At 44.5% G+C, this 20,340-nt stretch overlaps 2 protein-coding genes across 4 annotated transcripts in view; both read right to left on the bottom strand.

Annotated features, from left to right (window-relative positions):
* Positions 1-2,463: 2,463 nt before the first annotated feature.
* LOC110988107 (putative E3 ubiquitin-protein ligase HERC1) overlaps positions 2,464-20,340 on the bottom strand; it is an 89,351-nt gene continuing 71,474 nt past the window's right edge. For 2 of the 3 annotated variants that reach the window (XM_087136635.1, XM_087136633.1), the window contains exon 73: positions 17,679-19,970. In XM_087136635.1, the coding sequence (XP_086992761.1) occupies positions 19,782-19,970 (189 nt within the window). In that variant the 3' untranslated portion in view covers positions 17,679-19,781. Of the gene's footprint in view, positions 4,774-5,424; positions 5,597-17,678; positions 19,971-20,340 lie in introns of those variants that run through there. The other variant, XM_087136634.1, reaches the window with a different exon arrangement.
* LOC147799041 (putative E3 ubiquitin-protein ligase HERC1) lies at positions 10,132-13,521 on the bottom strand. The gene is made up of 2 exons (XM_087137339.1): positions 13,052-13,521; positions 10,132-12,401 (listed from the first exon to the last, which is right to left on the bottom strand). The coding sequence occupies exons 1-2, from the start codon at positions 13,133-13,135 to the stop codon at positions 12,213-12,215; spliced, it is 273 nt and encodes a 90-aa protein (XP_086993465.1). The 5' UTR covers positions 13,136-13,521; the 3' UTR covers positions 10,132-12,212.

The following is a 20,340-nucleotide window of genomic DNA, read 5'->3' on the forward strand; positions in this document are numbered from 1 at the left end:
GGTGCCGACGTCTTTCAGGTCACAAACCAACGTGACCGTGTCGCTGAGGTTGGCCAAAATCACGCTCGGGGGTCCCTTGTCCAGGGAGATGTAGGCCGCCGTCAAATGAAAACTGACGGCCAGCAGAGCCATGGTAGCCGCGGCTGACATGCCCATCTCGGAGATGTACATCGATGAAAGTTCATAGACCGTTGTAACGCTCTGTATCGACCACTCACCAGCGGAGTCCCTAATCTGAATGACCCAGTAGATCATTGGTGCTGGGACTAAATCCATTCCTCGTGCAGAACAAGATCCGGTGCTCAGTCGGCAGTGACGTAACTTGGATCGGTTTCGGTTCGATCACTCTAAACCTCGTTATTTGGGATCACTGCCCATCAGGGTTCAAGCCTGATTTGTCCCACAATCGAAGGACTTCAGTTAAACATTCCTATTTTCATCTTATGACGTTTCTGAAAAAATACGTTTAAATAGATTTTTTTAAATCGCTAAGTAACAGCGTCAGAACGCAAAATACACTTCTTTATTAATTTAGTAACTCTCAAATCAATTATTAAAATTCAATGTGTAGAATGGAAATGCAATTAGTTTGGAGAAAATTCTACATCAGTTATGAGCATTTATTAAACTATACCCTGCTTTGTGGTGGGGTCCCGAACACAAATTTTATTGGGGTCCAGACAGTCAACAACATCTAGCCGGAGGGGTACTAGTTGTAATGTATAGAATCCAACTATTTTTCTTTGATTATAAAAAAGAAACGGTGAAATGTCTAAACACAGCTGACGGTGAACCATGGTTGAACCACTCGAAGAGTAGAGAGGTATAGGCTTAAAATGTACAAAGCATGGCAAACAGGAACAGGCCATAGTAGTCACTTCACAAAACCACTAAAAGTGCAATCAACCACAGGCGTTAAGTGCCCTTCTGACTAAACGGCAAATAGAACGGGTGTTTCTCGATTGGTCGAGCGCAAAATGTGTCACCGACCTAGGCTATTCTTCTACGCAGCAAGAAATGAGACCGAGGGGTACCCCCCAACATGTCCAATCCTTATACACATTCCAGACTATTGCTCCACCTGGACTCAAAGGACATGTAAAAACTACGTTGTGGTCCGTTCGGCGAAAATAAATGACTGTGCCTACACTACCACTTTACACAAAAAAGTTGTATTTATTTTTACCCTGCTTTAAAATGAACAAACAAGTAATTCCCTCTACAAAATGGATGGAGGACCACACCTTTGCCAGGATGCGATTTTTTTCTCAATTCGCTGGGAACTACGACTTGAATACAGGCTATATACATGGCGCTGGAGGATTTTTTTTTGACAAGGGAGGCAAAGTCCGACATAAAACCAAGGGAAGCTTCGACGAGGCATGAAGACTAGTCTCCTCTCGAGAACAAATTTCCAATAGGAAAGTTCATGTGTATCCCCCTGCCTATGTGTAATTAAAGAAAAAAAAAACCCAACCAACCACGGTGCCCGAACGCCTAGCTGTGTAATAGGTTGAACCATAGAGCTAGGAACACATAGGGGGCCTAGTTGAACAGCCTCCAACCAAGAGAGTCGAGCATATGAATTAAGATACGAACCACCCCCCTTATGTTGGTCATTGTTTCATTCGAATCTGAAGAATTCTTTTCGGACGGGGGGGGGTGTCAGGTAACAATAGTCTAGAGCGGGTATAGCGATTGGACGTGTGTGTGGGGGCGCACCCCTCGGTCTCATTTCTTGCTGGATAGAGTCGGGTGGTTTCGGAAATCCGAGTTTCCTTATGTATCATCGGGTATTACACAATGGACGTGGGTTTGGATGACATGCTTCGGGCGACAGTTAGTCGTAAAAAGAACAGGGCCTACGCAAGATTTTACTGAAGCATGGAGCGATCAAGAGGAACATACCAGTTTTCAGGATTTAATCGACCAGGACCTCTAGTCCAAAATAGGCCTACGCATTTGGCAAACCGGCAATCTCAGCACAGTGTAATGCCAACTTATGGAGTCGTGCAGTGTGATTGCTATACGATTTGGGCACTTGTTTATATGGGTTTACACCCACCTCATTTCAAAACAAATAACAGCAATTTCCCTGAAGTACAACCCAACAAATACAATAGCTTGTTCAGCATCACTGCCGAAGCGTACAGTCAAAGCCCTGTTATGTTAGAACACCCTCACGCGAGACCAGTAGTTTGGTTTTACGGGGGTAAAATCAATGCCGGAAACGGAACAAACAGCGTTTATTCCAACTTCATGTCAACATTCTGGGGCAAACAGACGGAGCGATATTTGTTTATCCCAACAGGCCCTGCACATAATTTCAACAAAGTTTGCCTCCCGTCTTGGCATCTTCTTTTTTGTCACCTGTAGTCTATGACCTTAAAGGTATACTTCATACAGAAGAAAAACAAATTCATTAAAAATGAAAAAATAACAAATTCGCCTTCCAGCAAGAAGATCGTTTCAGCAAAGCAAATCGTACTTTATTTCCTTGATAAAGTGTCATGGAGATCCCTTGATACGGTGGCCCAAAAGGGCCACCAAGGGCAAGAATTTCTTTTACAGCATCATATAAAGAATTTTACATAGCCCTGAAAGAAGTTCACAATAGTGCTGTCCATCAATAGCCACCACATCCTGTTACGGCAGTACATGTGCCTAAACATGAACAATAACTAACTTTGAGTGGAAGAACTTCCAGCACACTGGCAAAATAAATTTTGTAGAAAATGTAACAATTTAAAATTCGAAGTTATGCTTAATTGCCTTTTGTAACTTAAAAATCTGTGCAAAAACGGTTTCAGGTATTGGTTTGATGGTTCTGATAACACCTGTCCCACAGAGAATTCGATTTTAAGCAAATTTTGAATATTGATAAAAAGAAGCACTTTTTACGATCTCAATTAAAAAATGAAAAATCTCTGAGTGGCCATTGTTATATACACACATGAAACTTACTATTAACAAGAGACACAAACGCTTTCTGTATCAGATAGTCATTTTTAAACATTTAATTGCAGGTACATGTACATAATTATGTTCAATATTTTTACCACTTTTTATTCAGTAGTAATTTCCTCTCTCTTTCTACTGATATTAAAGAAAAAATAAAGCTAAGAGAAAACAAAGTTTTAAAACCTTCAAAACAATGCTGCCTGCTGTTTGTCAAACAGACAATTTGTTTTTACTGATATCTAAGGCTCCAGCAATGACATCTCTTGGTGGATAAAAACGGAAGCAGATGAGGTTGGTTCTACATAAGTGAGTTTGCTAAAAACAGAAACCAAGCAATTGTGTGATATGCTGCAAACTTCAACAATACCGTGACCTGCTGGCCAGAGAATGGCACTTCAATAGACTTACTGCGACCGCCAAGTCATGTGACCAACAGTGGGCATACGCAGTCAACAAAACATGGCGTCCTCCCATGGCAATGTGTGTTTTAAGTGATTTTCACCCAAAATAAAGCCGACTTTCCATACAGCGCCCAGCACATCAGCAGTCTTGGTACCTTACTGACTGCCAGTGCTATTTTTGGTAAATGACACTTATGACACACTTTGCTGTTGGGGACACCCATGTTTGTTGATGTTTGATACCCACTATAGGTCATGTGACTTACTGGGCGCAATCAGTCTATTTGAGTCTAGCGCCCTCACAAATTGCATTCACTGTTTTGTGAAACGATGAGGAAAACTAATGCATCTGCGTGACCAATAACAATGGATGGCGAGTAACATTTCAGTAGCATACAAACAGTCATAAGCCGCCATACTGTGGCAAGTACACCGATTCAAGTTCATTTTCTATTATTTATCCATTTTTCCTTTTATTTATGTATGTATTTTTTTCCAGCGAAACATCATTTTTAAGTCTATTTTGAGCAATGCACAGGCAACCAACTTATGCAAAGTAAGTTTGTAGCTAGCATTTTATCCACTGGGGTTGGGGGTGGGGTGGAGGACAACTACCCCACCCCCACCCTGGGGAGACATGCAGCTTTTTGGTTTTATGGAGCTGAGAGTGGTTAACACCTTAATCGTCATGATATCATCTCCTTTCTTGAGGGTAAGCAGATTCTCTTACAGATAAAAAAGTGCCTCATTGCTTCAGAAAAAAATCTGTTTCTGCCTTTCCTGGCTTCGAAATCTGGAACCTCAATGTCTGTGACACCACGCGATGCCATCAAGCTATTTGGATGCTTCTTTCTTTTTAGTAATTGATGTGGCCCGGTATCCACAGTGATTTCTGAAAGCTTGTGGGAGAAGTACACAGGTTTACTTGGGCGGGACTCCAACCAAAAACCTCCTGCATGCAAGGGGAGGTACGCTATCACTCAGCCACTGAGCTTGTTGCGGTTACCTTGTTGGGGTTAAATTTGAAATTGTGAAGTACTTATCCAAAATTGGAAATTGTGGATCTGTATTTGATAATCAAACTCCTGTTCATTCGTTATCAATCTGCAAGAGCAGCATGGGGCGAGTTATAGACATTTGGTGAATGACTCCAAAATACAAAGTACTGATTTGGTTTGGATATCTTTTCAACCTGCTTCTCTTTCTTGTAGGCTGTCCTCACTCAGGTGTACTCGCTGTCTGACAGATTCCCAGAATCGGTGTTGCGTGACAGCATATAGTTGTCCATATCGATGGAGCGGCAGTTGTAGATGGCATAGCGCAGGCGTTCGGCCATCAACGGCTGGCTAGAGTACGGTGGAATGCGCAGCTGAAAGAAACAGGTCTGTGCCGTCGGTAGCCCGTCTACCGTCTGTGGGGGGGGGGTGATATAATGAGCATTAAGTTCAGCCATCGGAAACTCGATAGCCCTGTGTACTGACAAGGTCATGCTTTGTGTACATGTGGAGCCAGAGGGGGCCACCGTGGGAAACCATGCATGTAAATAAAGTGTTACATCATCAGCACTGATGCCTACTGAAGTACCATGACTTTGATGTTCAACAAAGAAAGCTCCCCAAAACTTGATATCCATGAAAATATAGAGTCAAAATGCCCAATAAATTCTTACTCGAATTGACGACAACTAATTTTTGCGAGTGATCGAGTCATTCACAGGCTAGAAAGCAGCAGCCTTATATCGTGACAAAGCATAAATGACAAAAGGAATGCTTTTGTCAGAGTTCATTTGAATAAATTGTGACTTGGCCTAAGACCGGTGACCTGTGGTAGACTTGTGGGGACTTGTATTGGTATTGGCTACAGATTTGGTCACTGGGCACACAATTGAGACGTCAGAAGTTTACGAATCAAACAAGACTTTGTACAGTCCAATGAAAAAAAAAAAGAAGGAAATAAGCTCAGCCGAGGAAAAAAAATTGCATAACTGATCAAAACAGAAGTGCAATCAAGTGAAGAAAAATGGATAAGAGAAGAACAAGAAGCAGAGTGTGGACAACGTTACCCTTTCCACTCTCATGATCTGGAAGCGCTGGGAGATGTCAGCGATGTTGGATGGCAGCCGGGATCTTCCCGACACAAAGCGCATGAAGAGGACCCGCTCCTCATTGCTGAACTCTCTCAGAGTCTGCCACAGCCACTGCACCAGCTGGTGAGTCTCGTCTACCTCTCGGTATCTAGGGGGGAGGGGAAGGGGTGACGGAAGAGAAGGCCAATGCCGTCAAGCTCGCTGGATCTTGACAAGCTGCACAACTACACAAGGGCAGCTCCAGAACCGTGATTTTCGGGAGGAGGGCCAAAATTGTCTTTTGAGGGGACAAAAATTTGTACATGTATGTAATCATTTTTGCCTTTCTGAGAAGCGAGGCTACATTTGAGGGCTATTTGCATGAGTTTGGAGGAACAGAAGTGAAACAGTCCCCCCAAAAGCCTTTGTCTTCTTTTTTTCCAAAAGCAAAAGCAACTTTGCTCTTTTCGAGGTAGAGGGATATCCCCCAACCGCTGTCTATTTTGTTCAACATGAAAACGCTACAGGACTTTGAACTTGATCCTCTTGGAGAGTTTCCTGGGCTGGGCGTACAAGGTGGTGTCTTTCTGCCCGCGACGAGGCATGGGCAACGGTTTACGGCTACCGGGCGAGGGCCGCCTCTTCAGCCCCAGCGGTCCAGTCTTTTTCGGGGTGGCGTACTGGGAGTCAACCACGCGTGGAATGATGGGATCGTGGGTGTCGGGATTTCTTGGCGTACCCCGTTTGGGTTTCTTGGGGACCGCGTATACCGGCGTGGCCACTGCTCCGCTCGTGCTGGACCCGCTTTGTGCCACCGTGTTCGTGATAGCGTCGACTGGAGTCGATGTGGACGGTACTTCTTGGTAGGTATTGCCTCTCTGGTCCGCTCTGGCCGTGGCATCAATGCTGGATGCCGGCACTTCTTCATAAGTGTGACTGCGGTGGTCCGCTGGGACGCTGACCGACATCTCTTGATAGGTGTTGCTGCGTTGAACAGTATCCGCTCTGGTATCATCAGTTGGTCCTGACAGAACATCCTCATAGTTATTACCCAGCTCTACCATCGTGTACTCAGCCGTTCCTGCCGAAGACCTTTTCCTCCTCCGTACGCGGCAGTAACAAATGAGAACCACGAAGATGAATGTTACGGCCACGGTTGCCAGGACAGCCGAAATTATTATGACGGTCGGAAAAAGACCCTTCGTAGTCTGTTTAGTAACGATATGACTTCTCGTAACTGTCTCGGACGACTGGGTTGAAATTTTGGCGGACATGGTAGTGACGACAGCTGTATTTGACAGCGGAGGTAATTTGGCGGACATGCTAGTGGCAATTGCCATATTCGACGGCGGGATTGAAGTGGAGATCACAGTGATTTCCATGCTGCCGTCGGCAGTCGGGGAGTTTTCCTCAACAGTGGTTGTTTGAGCGGGAACATCTGCATCAATCACTATAATCTTGGCTGTCGAGGTGCCCATCAACCCACTCGGGGTAGTAACAAAGCAGGTCGCTGTGATGTTTTCTCTGACTGATTTAACGGTCAGTACGCCTTCAGGCAAAGTACGGTTGACAGGTAGTTCCTTCCCGGTGGCTGTAACTCGCACCTCCCACCGGTAGCTGGCAACACTCGGAATTCCGGACCCTTCGCAGGCCAACGATGCATCAAGGCCTCTGTCGACTGTCTGCATCGAAGGTGTGACCTTAGCTGTGGGTAGGATCTCTAAGGGTCTTACAGAGCAAGTCTTGGGACTCTCCAGGCCAGGCTAGATCAGAGTACAGGTGAAATCCACCCCATTGTCCTCCGGTATCAACTGCCTCTGAAAGGCCACATGATTGGTCGTGGAGCTGGCGAGGGTCATCTCGGAGTCGCTCCGCCGATATGCAACGAACATCGAAGAGTTGATAGTGACGGCGAAGACGCACTGAAAGGTTACCTGGTCCCCCACCGCGAAATCGGAAACTTCTCCAACGGCCGATTCGGCGCTGCAACCCGTCAAACCCAGCGGGTGGTATAGATTCACTTTGGTTGTCGCGATTTGACGATTCAGCATAGCTGGATACATGTAAAAACACGAGTAGCCCCCGAGATCTGACAGCCTGAAGTCCCGTATCCTGAGGTTGAACTGTTCCTGGTCCGGATTCCCCACTATCGCCAGTCTCTCAGCCAACTCCGCCGGCAGATCGTTTGTATTGTTCCGATTGAAGCTCAAGAAACGCCCCGAGTCGAAGTGGTACCAGCGTATCCGGCTGGTGCCGACGTCTTTCAGGTCACAAACCAACGTGACCGTGTCGCTGAGGTTGGCCAAAATCACGCTCGGGGGTCCCTTGTCCAGGGAGATGTAGGCCGCCGTCAAATGAAAACTGACGGCCAGCAGAGCCATGGTAGCCGCGGCTGACATGCCCATCTCGGAGATGTACATCGATGAAAGTTCATAGACCGTTGTAACGCTCTGTATCGACCACTCATCAGCGGAGTCCCTAATCTGAATGACCCAGTAGATCATTGGTGCTGGGACTAAATCCATTCCTCGTGCAGAACAAGATCCGGTGCTCAGTCGGCAGTGACGTAACTTGGATCGGTTTCGGTTCGATCACTCTAAACCTCGTTATTTGGGATCACTGCCCATCAGGGTTCAAGCCTGATTTGTCCCACAATCGAAGGACTTCAGTTAAACATTCCTATTTTCATCTTATGACGTTTCTGAAAAAATGCGTTTAAATAGATTTTTTTAAATCGCTAAGTAACAGCGTCAGAACGCAAAATACACTTCTTTATTAATTTAGTAACTCTCAAATCAAATATTAAAATTCAATGTGTAGAATGGAAATGCAATTAGTTTGGAGAAATTTCTACATCAGTTATGAGCATTTATTAAACTATACCCTGCTTTGTGGTGGGGTCCCGAACACAAATTTTATTGGGGTCCAGACAGTCAACAACATCTAGCCGGCGGGGTACTAGTTGTAATGTATAGAATCCAACTATTTTTCTTTGATTATAAAAAAGAAACGGTGAAATGTCTAAACACAGCTGACGGTGAACCATGGTTGAACCACTCGAAGAGTAGAGAGGTATAGGCTTAAAATGTACAAAGCATGGCAGACAGGAACAGGCCATAGTAGTCACTTCACAAAACCACTAAAAGTGCAATCAACCACAGGCGTTAAGTGCCCTTCTGACTAAACGGCAAATAGAACGGGTGTTTCTCGATTGGTCGAGCGCAAAATGTGTCACCGACCTAGGCTATTCTTATACGCAGCAAGAAATGAGACCGAGGGGTACCCCCCAACATGTCCAATCCTTATACACATTCCAGACTATTGCTCCACCTGGACTCAAAGGACATGTAAAAACTACGTTGCGGTCCGTTCGGCGAAAATAAATGACTGTGCCTACACTACCACTTTACACAAAAAAGTTGTATTTATTTTTACCCTGCTTTAAAATGAACAAACAAGTAATTCCCTCTACAAAATGGATGGAGGACCACACCTTTGCCAGGATGCGATTTTTTTCTCAATTCGCTGGGAACTACGACTTGAATACAGGCTATATACATGGCGCTGGAGGATTTTTTTTTTGACAAGGGAGGCAAAGTCCGACATAAAACCAAGGGATGCTTCGACGAGGCATGAAGACTAGTCTCCTCTCGAGAACAAATTTCCAATAGGAAAGTTCATGTGTATCCCCCTGCCGTTGTGTAATTAAAGAAAAAAAAAACCAACCAACCACGGTGCCCGAACGCCTGTGTAATAGGTTGAACCATAGAGCTAGGAACACATAGGGGGCCTAGTTGAACAGCCTCCAACCAAGAGAGTCGAGCATATGAATTAAGATACGAACCACCCCCTTGGTCATTGTTTCATTCGAATCTGAAGAATTCTTTTCGGACGGGGGGGTGTCAGGTAACAATAGTCTAGAGCGGGTATAGCGATTGGACGTGTGTGTGGGGGCGCACCCCTCGGTCTCATTTCTTGCTGGATAGAGTCGGGTGGTTTCGGAAATCCGAGTTTCCTTATGTATCATCGGGTATTACACAATGGACGTGGGTTTGGATGACATGCTTCGGGCGACAGTTAGTCGTAAAAAGAACAGGGCCTACGCAAGATTTTACTGAAGCATGGAACGATCAAGAGGAACATACCAGTTTTCAGGATTTAATCGACCAGGACCTCTAGTCCAAAATAGGCCTACGCATTTGGCAAACCGGCAATCTCAGCACAGTGTAATGCCAACTTGTGGAGTCGTGCAGTGTGATTGCTATACGATTTGGGCACTTGTTTATATGGGTTTACACCCACCTCATTTCAAAACAAATAACAGCAATTTCCCTGAAGTACAACCCAACAAATACGATAGCTTGTTCAGCATCACTGCCGAAGCGTACAGTCAAAGCCCTGTTATGTTAGAACACCCTCACGCGAGACCAGTAGTTTGGTTTTACGGGGGTAAAATCAATGCCGGAAACGGAACAAACAGCGTTTATTCCAACTTCATGTCAACATTCTGGGGCAAACAGACGGAGCGATATTTGTTTATCCCAACAGGCCCTGCACATAATTTCAACAAAGTTTGCCTCCCGTCTTGGCATCTTCTTTTTTGTCACCTGTAGTCTATGACCTTAAAGGTATACTTCATACAGAAGAAAAACAAATTCATTAAAAATGAAAAAATAACAAATTCGCCTTCCAGCAAGAAGATCGTTTCAGCAAAGCAAATCGTACTTTATTTCCTTGATAAAGTGTCATGGAGATCCCTTGATACGGTGGCCCAAAAGGGCCACCAAGGGCAAGAATTTCTTTTACAACATCATATAAAGAATTTTACATAGCACTGAAAGAAGTTCACAATAGTGCTGTCCATCAATAGCCACCACATCCTGTTACGGCAGTACATGTGCCTAAACATGAACAATAACTAACTTTGAGTGGAAGAACTTCCAGCACACTGGCAAAATAAATTTTGTAGAAAATGTAACAATTTAAAATTCGAAGTTATGCTTAATTGCCTTTTGTAACTTAAAAATCTGTGCACAAACGGTTTCAGGTATTGGTTTGATGGTTCTGATAACACCTGTCCCACAGAGAATTCGATTTTAAGCAAATTTTGAATATTGATAAAAAGAAGCACTTTTTACGATCTCAATTAAAAAATGAAAAATCTCTGAGTGGCCATTGTTATATACACACATGAAACTTACTATTAACAAGAGACACAAACGCTTTCTGTATCAGATCAGATAGTCATTTTTAAACATTTAATTGCAGGTACATGTACATAATTATGTTCAATATTTTTACCACTTTTTATTCAGTAGTAATTTCCTCTCTCTTTCTACTGATATTAAAGAAAAAATAAAGCTAAGAGAAAACAAAGTTTTAAAACCTTCAAAACAATGCTGCCTGCTGTTTGTCAAACAGACAATTTGTTTTTACTGATATCTAAGGCTCCAGCAATGACATCTCTTGGTGGATAAAAACGGAAGCAGATGAGGTTGGTTCTACATAAGTGAGTTTGCTAAAAACAGAAACCAAGCAATTGTGTGATATGCTGCAAACTTCAACAATACCGTGACCTGCTGGCCAGAGAATGGCACTTCAATAGACTTACTGCGACCGCCAAGTCATGTGACCAACAGTGGGCATACGCAGTCAACAAAACACGGCGTCCTCCCATGGCAATGTGTGTTTTAAGTGATTTTCACCCAAAATAAAGCCGACTTTCCATACAGCGCCCAGCACATCAGCAGTCTTAGTACCTTACTGACTGCCAGTGCTATTTTTGGTAAATGACACTTATGACACCCATGTTTGTTGATGTTTGATACCCACTATAGGTCATGTGACTTACTGGGCGCAATCAGTCTATTTGAGTCTAGCGCCCTCACAAATTGCATTCACTGTTTTGTGAAACGATGAGGAAAACTAATGCATCTGCGTGACCAATTACAATGGATGGCGAGTAACATTTCAGTAGCATACAAACAGTCATAAGCCACCATACTGTGGCAAGTACACCGATTCAAGGTCATTTTCTATTATTTATCCATTTTTCCTTTTATTTACGTATGTATTTTTTTTCCAGCGAAACACCATTTTTAAGTCTATTTTGAGCAATGCACAGGCAACCAACTTATGCAAAGTAAGTTTGTAGCTAGCATTTTATCCACTGGGGGTGGGGGTGGGGTGGAGGACAACTACCCCACCCCCACCCTGGGGAGACATGCAGCTTTTTGGTTTTATGGAGCTGAGAGTGGTTAACACCTTAATCGTCATGATATCATCTCCTTTCTTGAGGGTAAGCAGATTCTCTTACAGATAAAAAAGTGCCTCATTGCTTCAGAAAAAAATCTGTTTCTGCCTTTCCTGGCTTCGAAATCTGGAACCTCAATGTCTGTGACACCACGCGATGCCATCAAGCTATTTGGATGCTTCTTTCTTTTTAGTAATGATGAGGCCCAGTATCCACAGTGATTTCTGAAAGCTTGTAGGAGAAGTACACAGGTTTACTTGGGCGGGACTCCAACCAAAAACCTCAGCCACTCAGCCACTGAGCTTGTTGCGGTTACCTTGTTGGGGTTAAATTTGAAATTGTGAAGTACTTATCCAAAATTGGAAATTGTGGATCTGTATTTGATGATCAAACTCCTGTTCATTCGTTATCAATCAGCAAGAGCAACATGGGACGAGTTATAGACATTTGGTGAATGACTCCAAAATACAAAGTACTGATTTGGTTTGGATATCTTTTCAACCTGCTTCTCTTTCTTGTAGGCTGTCCTCACTCAGGTGTACTCGCTGTCTGACAGATTCCCAGAATCGGTGTTGCGTGACAGCATATAGTTGTCCATATCGATGGAGCGGCAGTTGTAGATGGCATAGCGCAGGCGTTCGGCCATCAACGGCTGGCTAGAGTACGGTGGAATGCGCAGCTGAAAGAAACAGGTCTGTGCCGTCGGTAGCCCGTCTACCGTCTGTGGGGGGGGGGTGATATAATGAGCATTAAGTTCAGCCATCGGAAACTCGATAGCCCTGTGTACTGACAAGGTCATGTTTTGTGTCCATGTGGAGCCAGAGGGGGCCACCGTGGGAAACCATGCATGTAAATAAAGTGTTACATCATCAGCACTGATGCCTACTGAAGTACCATGACTTTGATGTTCAACAAAGAAAGCTCCCCAAAACTTGATATCCATGAAAATATAGAGTCAAAATGCCCAATAAATTCTTACTCGAATTGACGACAACTAATTTTTGCGAGTGATCGAGTCATTCACAGGCTAGAAAGCAGCATCCTTATATCGTGACAAAGCATAAATGACAAAAGGAATGTTTTTGTCAGAGTTCATTTGAATAAATTGTGACTTGGCCTGAGACCGGTGACCTGTGGTAGACTTGTGGGGACTTGTGTTGGTATTGGCTACAGATTTGGTCACTTGGCACACAATTGAGAAGTCAGAAGTTTACGAATCAAACAAGACTTTATACAGTCCAATGAAAAAAAAAAGAAGGAAATAAGCTCAGCCGAGGAAAAAAAATTGCATAACTGATCAAAACAGAAGTGCAATCAAGTGAAGAAAAATGGATAAGAGAAGAACAAGAAGCAGAGTGTGGACAACGTTACCCTTTCCACTCTCATGATCTGGAAGCGCTGGGAGATGTCAGCGATGTTGGATGGCAGCCGGGATCTCCCCGACACAAAGCGCATGAAGAGGACCCGCTCCTCATTGCTGAACTCTCTCAGAGTCTGCCACAGCCACTGCACCAGCTGGTGTGTCTCGTCTACCTCTCGGTATCTAGGGGGGAGGGGAAGGGGTGACGGAAGAGAAGGCCAATGCCGTCAAGCTCGCTGGATCTTGACAAGCTGCACAACTACACAAGGGCAGCTCCAGAACCGTGATTTTCGGGAGGAGGGCCAAAATTGTCTTTGGAGGGGACAAAAATTTGTACATGTATGTAATCATTTTTGCCTTTCTGAGAAGCGAGGCTACATTTGAGGGCTATTTGCATGAGTTTGGAGGAACAGAAGTGAAACAGTCCCCCCAAAAGCCTTTGTCTTCTTTTTTTCCAAAAGCAAAAGCAACTTTGCTCTTTTCGAGGTAGAGGGATATCCCCCAACCGCTGTCTATTTTGTTTGTTATTTTGTTCAACATGGGCAACGGTTTACGGCTACCGGGCGAGGGCCGCCTCTTCAGCCCCAGCGGTCCAGTCTTTTTCGGGGTGGCGTACTGGGAGTCAACCACGCGTGGAATGATGGGATCGTCGGTGTCGGGATTTCTTGGCGTACCCCGTTTGGGTTTCTTGGGGACCGCGTATACCGGCGTGGCCACTGCTCCGCTCGTGCTGGACCCGCTTTGTGCCACCGTGTTCGTGATAGCGTCGACTGGAGTCGATGTGGACGGTACTTCTTGGTAGGTATTGCCTCTCTGGTCCGCTCTGGCCGTGGCATCAATGCTGGATGCCGGCACTTCTTCATAAGTGTGACTGCGGTGGTCCGCTGGGACGCTGACCGACATCTCTTGATAGGTGTTGCTGCGTTGACCAGTATCCGCTCTGGTATCATCAGTTGGTCATGACAGAACATCCTCATAGTTATTACCCAGCTCTACCATCGTGTACTCAGCCGTTCCTGCCGAAGACCTTTTCCTCCTCCATACGCGGCAGTAACAAATGAGAACCACGAAGATGAATGTTACGGCCACGGTTGCCAGGACAGCCGAAATTATTATGACGGTCGGAAAAAGACCCTTCGTAGTCTGTTTAGTAACGATATGACTTCTCGTAACTGTCTCGGACGACTGGGTTGAAATTTTGGCGGACATGGTAGTGACGACAGCTGTATTTGACAGCGGAGGTAATTTGGCGGACATGCTAGTGGCAATTGCCATATTCGACGGCGGGATTGAAGTGGAGATCACAGTGATTTCCATGCTGCCGTCGGCAGTCGGGGAGTTTTCCTCAACAGTGGTTGTTTGAGCGGGAACATCTGCATCAATCACTATAATCTTGGCTGTCGAGGTGCCCATCAACCCACTCGGGGTAGTAACAAAGCAGGTCGCTGTGATGTTTTCTCTGACTGATTTAACGGTCAGTACGCCTTCAGGCAAAGTTCGGTTGACAGGTAGTTCCTTCCCGGTGGCTGTAACTCGCACCTCCCACCGGTAGCTGGCAACACTCGGAATTCCGGACCCTTCGCAGGCCAACGATGCATCAAGGCCTCTGTCGACTGTCTCCATCGAAGGTGTGACCTTAGCTGTGGGTAGGATCTCTAAGGGTCTTACAGAGCAAGTCTTGGGACTCTCCAGGCCAGGCGAGATCAGAGTACAGGTGAAATCCACCCCATTGTCCTCCGGTATCAACTGCCTCTGAAAGGCCACATGATTGGTCGTGGAGCTGGCGAGGGTCATCTCGGAGTCGCTCCGCCGATATGCAACGAACATCGAAGAGTTGATAGTGACGGCGAAGACGCACTGAAAGGTTACCTGGTCCCCCACCGCGAAATCGGAAACTTCTCCAACGGCGGATTCGGCGCTGCAACCCGTCAAACCCAGCGGGTGGTATAGATTCACTTTGGTTGTCGCGATTTGACGATTCAGCATAGCTGGATACATGTAAAAACACGAGTAGCCCCCGAGATCTGACAGCCTGAAGTCCCGTATCCTGAGGTTGAACTGTTCCTGGTCCGGATTCCCCTCTATCGCCAGTCTCTCAGCCAACTCCGCCGGCAGATCGTTTGTAATGTTCCGATTGAAGCTCAAGAAACGCCCCGAGTCGAAGTGGTACCAGCGTATCCGGCTGGTGCCGACGTCTTTCAGGTCACAAACCAACGTGACCGTGTCGCTGAGGTTGGCCAAAATCACGCTCGGGGGTCCCTTGTCCAGGGAGATGTAAGCCGCCGTCAAATGAAAACTGACGGCCAGCAGAGCCATGGTAGCCGCGGCTGACATGCCCATCTCGGAGATGTACATCGATGAAAGTTCATAGACCGTTGTAACGCTCTGTATCGACCACTCATCAGCGGAGTCCCTAATCTGAATGACCCAGTAGATCATTGGTGCTGGGACTAAATCCATTCCTCGTGCAGAACAAGATCCGGTGCTCAGTCGGCAGTGACGCAACTTGGATCGGTTTCGGTTCGATCACTCTAAACCTCGTTATTTGGGATCACTGCCCATCAGGGTTCAAGCCTGATTTGTCCCACAATCGAAGGACTTCAGTTAAACATTCCTATTTTCATCTTATGACGTTTCTGAAAAAATACGTTTAAATAGATTTTTTTAAATCGCTAAGTAACAGCGTCAGAACGCAAAATACACTTCTTTATTAATTTAGTAACTCTCAAATCAAATATTAAAATTCAATGTGTAGAATGGAAATGCAATTAGTTTGGAGAAAATTCTACATCAGTTATGAGCATTTATTAAACTATACCCTGCTTTGTGGTGGGGTCCCGAACACAAATTTTATTGGGGTCCAGACAGTCAACAACATCCAGCCGGCGGGGTACTAGTTCTAATGTATAGAATCCAACTATTTTTCTTTGATTATAAAAAGAAACGGTGAAATGTCTAAACACAGCTGACGGTGAACCATGGTTGAACCACTCGAAGAGTAGAGAGGTATAGGCTTAAAATGTACAAAGCATGGCAGACAGGAACAGGCCATAGTAGTCACTTCACAAAACCACTAAAAGTGCAATCAACCACAGGCGTTAAGTGCCCTTCTGACTAAACGGCAAATAGAACGGGTGTTTCTCGATTGGTCGAGCGCAAAATGTGTCACCGACCTAGGCTATTCTTATACGCAGCAAGAAATGAGACCGAGGGGTACCCCCCAACATGTCCAATCCTTATACACATTCCAGACTATTGCTCCACCTGGACTCAAAGGACATGTAAAAACTACGTTGTGGTCCGTTCGGCGAAAATAAATGACTGTGCCTACACTACCACTTTACTCAAAAAAGTTGTATTTATTTTTACCCTGCTTTAAAATGAACAAACAAGTAATTCCCTCTACAAAATGGATGGAGGACCACACCTTTGCCAGGATGCGATTTTTTTCTCAATTCGCTGGGAACTACGACTTGAATACAGGCTATATACATGGCGCTGGAGGATTTTTTTTTTGACAAGGGAGGCAAAGTCCGACATAAAACCAAGGGATGCTTCGACGAGGCATGAAGACTAGTCTCCTCTCGAGAACAAATTTCCAATAGGAAAGTTCATGTGTATCCCCCTGCCGTTGTGTAATTAAAGAAAAAAAACCCCAACCAACCACGGTGCCCGAACGCCTGTGTAATAGGTTGAACCATAGAGCTAGGAACACATAGGGGGCCTAGTTGAACAGCCTCCAACCAAGAGAGTCGAGCATATGAATTAAGATACGAACCACCCCCTTGGTCATTGTTTCATTCGAATCTGAAGAATTCTTTTCAGACGGGGGGGGGGGGGGGCAGGTAACAATAGTCTAGAGCGGGTTTGGCGATTGGACGTGTGTGTGGGGGCGTACCCCTCGGTCTCATTTCTTGCTGGATAGAGTCGGGTGGTTTCGGAAATCCGAGTTTCCTTATGTATCATCGGGTATTACGCAATGGACGTGGGTTTGGATGACATGCTTCGGGCGACAGTTAGTCGTAAAAAGAACAGGGCCTACGCAAGATTTTACTGAAGCATGGAACGATCAAGAGGAACATACCAGTTTTCAGGATTTAATCGACCAGGACCTCTAGTCCAAAATAGGCCTACGCATTTGGCAAACCGGCAATCTCAGCACAGTGTAATGCCAACTTGTGGAGTCGTGCAGTGTGATTGCTATACGATTTGGGCACTTGTTTATATGGGTTTACACCCACCTCATTTAAAAACAAATAACAGCAATTTCCCTGAAGTACAACCCAACAAATACGATAGCTTGTTCAGCATCACTGCCGAAGCGTACAGTCAAAGCCCTGTTATGTTAGAACACCCTCACGCGAGACCAGTAGTTTGGTTTTACGGGGGTAAAATCAATGCCGGAAACGGAACAAACAGCGTTTATTCCAACTTCATGTCAACATTATGGGGCAAACAGACGGAGCGATATTTGTTTATCCCAACAGGCCCTGCACATAATTTCAACAAAGTTTGCCTCCCGTCTTGGCATCTTCTTTTTTGTCACCTGTAGTCTATGACCTTAAAGGTATACTTCATACAGAAGAAAAACAAATTCATTAAAAATGAAAAAATAAAAATTCGCCTTCCAGCAAGAAGATCGTTTCAGCAAAGCAAATCGTACTTTATTTCCTTGATAAAGTGTCATGGAGATCCCTTGATACGGTGGCCCAAAAGGGCCACCAAGGGCAAGAATTTCTTTTACAACATCATATAAAGAATTTTACATAGCCCTGAAAGAAGTTCACAATAGTGCTGTCCATCAATAGCCACCACATCCTGTTACGGCAGTACATGTGCCTAAACATGAACAATAACTAACTTTGAGTGGAAGAACTTCCAGCACACTGGCAAAATAAATTTTGTAGAAAATGTAACAATTTAAAATTCGAAGTTATGCTTAATTGCCTTTTGTAACTTAAAAATCTGTGCACAAACGGTTTCAGGTATTGGTTTGATGGTTCTGATAACACCTGTCCCACAGAGAATTCGATTTTAAGCAAATTTTGAATATTGATAAAAAGAAGCACTTTTTACGATCTCAATTAAAAAATGAAAAATCTCTGAGTGGCCATTGTTATATACACACATGAAACTTACTATTAACAAGAGACACAAACGCTTTCTGTATCAGATAGTCATTTTTAAACATTTAATTGCAGGTACATGTACATAATTATGTTCAATATTTTTACCACTTTTTATTCAGTAGTAATTTCCTCTCTCTTTCTACTGATATTAAAGAAAAAATAAAGCTAAGAGAAAACAAAGTTTTAAAACCTTCAAAACAATGCTGCCTGCTGTTTGTCAAACAGACAATTTGTTTTTACTGATATCTAAGGCTCCAGCAATGACATCTCTTGGTGGATAAAAACGGAAGCAGATGAGGTTGGTTCTACATAAGTGAGTTTGCTAAAAACAGACACCAAGCATTTGTGTGATATGCTGCAAACTTCAACAATACCGTGACCTGCTGGCCAGAGAATGGCACTTCAATAGACTTACTGCGACCGCCAAGTCATGTGACCAACAGTGGGCATACGCAGTCAACAAAACATGGCGTCCTCCCATGGCAATGTGTGTTTTAAGTGATTTTCACCCAAAATAAAGCCGACTTTCCATACAGCGCCCAGCACATCAGCAGTCTTAGTACCTTACTGACTGCCAGTGCTATTTTTGGTAAATGACACTTATGACACCCATGTTTGTTGATGTTTGATACCCACTATAGGTCATGTGACTTACTGGGCGCAATCAGTCTATTTGAGTCTAGCGCCCTCACAAATTGCATTCACTGTTTTGTGAAACGATGAGGAAAACTAATGCATCTGCGTGACCAATAACAATGGATGGCGAGTAACATTTCAGTAGCATACAAACAGTCATAAGCCGCCATACTGTGGCAAGTACACCGATTCAAGTTCATTTTCTATTATTTATCCATTTTTCCTTTTATTTATGTATGTATTTTTTTTCCAGCGAAACATCATTTTTAAGTCTATTTTGAGCAATGCACAGGCAACCAACTTATGCAAAGTAAGTTTGTAGCTAGCATTTTATCCACTGGGGGTGGGGGTGGGGTGGAGGACAACTACCCCACCCCCACCCTGGGGAGACATGCAGCTTTTTGGTTTTATGGAGCTGAGAGTGGTTAACACCTTAATCGTCATGATATCATCTCCTTTCTTGAGGGTAAGCAGATTCTCTTACAGATAAAAAAGTGCCTCATTGCTTCAGACAAAAATCTGTTTCTGCCTTTCCTGGCTTCGAAATCTGGAACCTCAATGTCTGTGACACCACGCGATGCCATCAAGCTATTTGGATGCTTCTTTCTTTTTAGTAATTGATGTGGCCCGGTATCCACAGCGATTTCTGAAAGCTTGTGGGAGAAGTACACAGGTTTACTTGGGCGGGACTCCAACCAAAAACCTCCTGCATGCAAGGGGAGGTACGTTATCACTCAGCCACTGAGCTTGTTACGGTTACCTTGTTGGGGTTAAATTTGAAATTGTGAAGTACTTATCCAAAATTGGAAATTGTGGATCTGTATTTGATGATCAAACTCCTGTTCATTCGTTATCAATCAGCAAGAGCAACATGGGACGAGTTATAGACATTTGGTGAATGACTCCAAAATACAAAGTACTGATTTGGTTTGGATATCTTTTCAACCTGCTTCTCTTTCTTGTAGGCTGTCCTCACTCAGGTGTACTCGCTGTCTGACAGATTCCCAGAATCGGTGTTGCGTGACAGCATATAGTTGTCCATATCGATGGAGCGGCAGTTGTAGATGGCATAGCGCAGGCGTTCGGCCATCAACGGCTGGCTAGAGTACGGTGGAATGCGCAGCTGAAAGAAACAGGTCTGTGCCGTCGGTAGCCCGTCTACCGTCTGTGGGGGGGGGGGTGATATAATGAGCATTAAGTTCAGCCATCGGAAACTCGATAGCCCTGTGTACTGACAAGGTCATGCTTTGTGTACATGTGGAGCCAGAGGGGGCCACCGTGGGAAACCATGCATGTAAATAAAGTGTTACATCATCAGCACTGATGCCTACTGAAGTACCATGACTTTGATGTTCAACAAAGAAAGCTCCCCAAAACTTGATATCCATGAAAATATAGAGTCAAAATGCCCAATAAATTCTTACTCGAATTGACGACAACTAATTTTTGCGAGTGATCGAGTCATTCACAGGCTAGAAAGCAGCATCCTTATATCGTGACAAAGCATAAATGACAAAAGGAATGTTTTTGTCAGA

This window comes from Acanthaster planci, linkage group LG05 (genome assembly GCF_054643075.1).
Source record: "Acanthaster planci isolate LZ-2023a linkage group LG05, COTS_SCS, whole genome shotgun sequence".
NCBI lineage: Eukaryota > Metazoa > Echinodermata > Asteroidea > Valvatida > Acanthasteridae > Acanthaster > Acanthaster planci.

Coding starts and splice junctions, on each gene's coding strand:
- LOC147799041 (XM_087137339.1), bottom strand. CDS start 13,135: ATGCGCTTTGTGTCGGGGAGATCCCGGCTGCCATCCAACATCGCTGAC. Junction 12,402..13,051: donor AGATCATGAGAGTGGAAAGG/GTAACGTTGTCC, acceptor CCCCCCCCACAG/ACGGTAGACGGGCTACCGAC.